This window comes from Acartia tonsa, chromosome 6 (genome assembly GCF_053477335.1).
Source record: "Acartia tonsa isolate MP-2025a chromosome 6, ASM5347733v1, whole genome shotgun sequence".
Classification (NCBI taxonomy): Eukaryota; Metazoa; Arthropoda; class Copepoda; order Calanoida; family Acartiidae; genus Acartia; species Acartia tonsa.
In genome coordinates this window covers 27,963,641-27,966,101 of record NC_137265.1, presented here as the reverse complement: position 1 = coordinate 27,966,101, position 2,461 = coordinate 27,963,641, and the positions used below count along the sequence as shown (strand labels likewise).

Sequence of the window (2,461 nt, the reverse complement as noted above, 5' to 3'; positions counted from 1 at the left end):
TTTTTTTATCAATAATTATCCTGATTTTTTTTATTTTTTATTGATATACCTATATACTATTTATTTCAATGGAAACTGTAATTTTTTATCTTTAAATCATCAATACACTGAAATGGAATTTCTATACACGTAATAATATAACTTGTAATTTATTGATTTATATTTTAACTAATTTTAACGTTAAACTAAGTTTATATTTATATTTTTATATATTTTTTTACCTACCTATGCATAAATCTATTTCAGAATATAGAATGATCAGTTAGAATTTTCACCAACATTAACATAGCATTACCCAATAATCTACTGTCTTTCAAGAAAATAATTGTGACTAACCTAGGTAGGTATTTTTTCATATTTTGTATACATTGATGAAAACAAGGAAAGAATTTTAACATTCATAAAAGTTTGTGTTTGTGGCCATAGTTTCTTAGTTTGTGGACCTATTTAGTCATGGAGTAAGACATGATACTTTTAAAAAAACACTAGGGATAGCTAAAGCTCCACATACAAGTACGTTATGACTTGACAATGACATGCTGTCTAATGGAAGCTTTCTTTATTACCTCAACCTCGTCCCGTATGGCAGGTGTCCCAAATTAAGTCCCGTAAAGACGCTTTTCGCAGAGGACCTTGGATAAAGGTTGCACTGATATTATGTAAGTGACTATTGAGTATCCAAACTATGGATGATCTCCATTCTTACACATCTAAGGGGAAGTTGAGCTAGGTTATTGCGACTGAGTAATTCAAGCTGTCACATGGGGAATCTATCTCGAATTCTTACTATTGTAACTTTGTGCGTTACTGCTGAGCTACGACGCCCAATATTCATAAAAGTTAAGATCATTTTTTTCAAAACACACATTTGCTTGTTTCATTCAAGAACTCTATCTTTTTTTTATTTATTTTTAACTTTGTAGTAGATTATTCAAATATTTTTCAGGTTCTAGGACAAATAGATTAACAATCCATCATGAACATGTGTGAGGATAACGAGGAAGATCTTTTACGCAGTGCATCCAACAGTTCAGCACCATCGGAGTTGCAAAGTCTTCCACCTACCCCTCCGCTCGGAGGACTCCTGAACCCAAGCCAGTATGTGGCTACACAAACAAACATGTGTGAAATTTGTAACAAGGAATTCTATAACAAGGCTACACTTAGGATTCACATGAGGATCCATACAGGGGAAAAACCATTCTCATGTTATGTATGTGAGAAACCATTTGCTCGGAAAGATATTTTAATTGAACACGAGAGAATTCATACAGGCGAGAAACCATATTCATGTGATATATGTACTAAGACTTTTTCAAAAAAGATTGATATGATAGTACACACGAGGGTTCATACAGGTGAAAAGCCATATACTTGTGATATATGTCAGATGTCTTATTGTACCAGTTCACATTTGTCAAGACACCAAAAAACACAACGACATCTTAATAAGTTAAAATCTGCCATTGTTGATAGTGGTAATGATTTGACAGTACAAAAAGATATTAATAAAAATGAGAAGCAGTATTCGTGTGATTTATGTCAGAAATCTTTTAAAACCAGCTCACACTTGTCAAGACACAACAAATCAGTTCAACATCGTAGAAAATTCGAACCTCACATTATTATTGACAATGGGGAAGATGATGTTAAACAGGAAAAATTTTCTCCAGAGGATTTTCTCTTTATTCACATGGAAGATGAACAAGAAGAAAATGATGAAAACGATGAAATTAAAATTAAACAGGAAATAGAAGAAAATGATGAAATAAAAATTAAACAGGAAATAGAAGAAAATGATGAAATAAAGATTAAACAGGAAATAAAAGATGAAGAAGGTATTCAAACAGAAACCGAGGTAGATGTAGCTTCTGTAACGGAGATTTAGCAAAAACAATTATAGCCCGACACCAGAACCAGGAGGAGGGCAAACCTCTAACGGGAGTGAATGCCCTAGAGAGAGAACCACACACAAAGAATGATATTTTAGCAATATTAATAAGAATTAGTTTAAAACACCAAATTGAAATACTATATCGTATTATATAAAGTAGTACGGAGTTTTTCCTGTTCTTTAAGATATTCCTAATCAATGAATTCTCCATTTCAAGGAGGCTTTGTGTAGGTACCAATTATGCTTTTATGTCTATTTACTATTGTGTAACGGAGTTCTTAAAAGGGAAACCCTTTGGGGCAGGGAACAAAATATTTTAAGAACCACATAAACAACGGAACTACTTTTACCTTTAATCCTTATCTATAATACTAAGTAGAATGATGTCTGTCTGTCCCTTAAGATCTCAGCAACATCTGAAACGATTGGGCTCTACTCTTCAATCTATGTAGATACTGGTCCTGCGGTGGTTTTGAGCTATTTTGTTGTGGGGTGGGACACACCCACCCCCTTAAAAACAAAAAAAGTCCCCACTCCCCCCCCCAAAAAAAAAATTCTCATTTTCTA

The 2,461-nt window shown here is 33.2% G+C and overlaps 1 protein-coding gene across 1 annotated transcript; it reads left to right on the top strand.

Annotated features, from left to right (window-relative positions):
- The first annotated feature begins 233 nt into the window (after positions 1 to 233).
- Positions 234 to 2,441, top strand: LOC145322258 (uncharacterized). The gene is made up of 2 exons (XM_080164131.1): positions 234 to 340; positions 947 to 2,441. Exon 2 carries the CDS (start codon positions 977 to 979, stop codon positions 1,886 to 1,888), a length of 912 nt encoding a protein of 303 aa, XP_080020257.1. The 5' UTR covers positions 234 to 340; positions 947 to 976; the 3' UTR covers positions 1,889 to 2,441.
- The last annotated feature ends 20 nt before the right edge of the window (positions 2,442 to 2,461 follow it).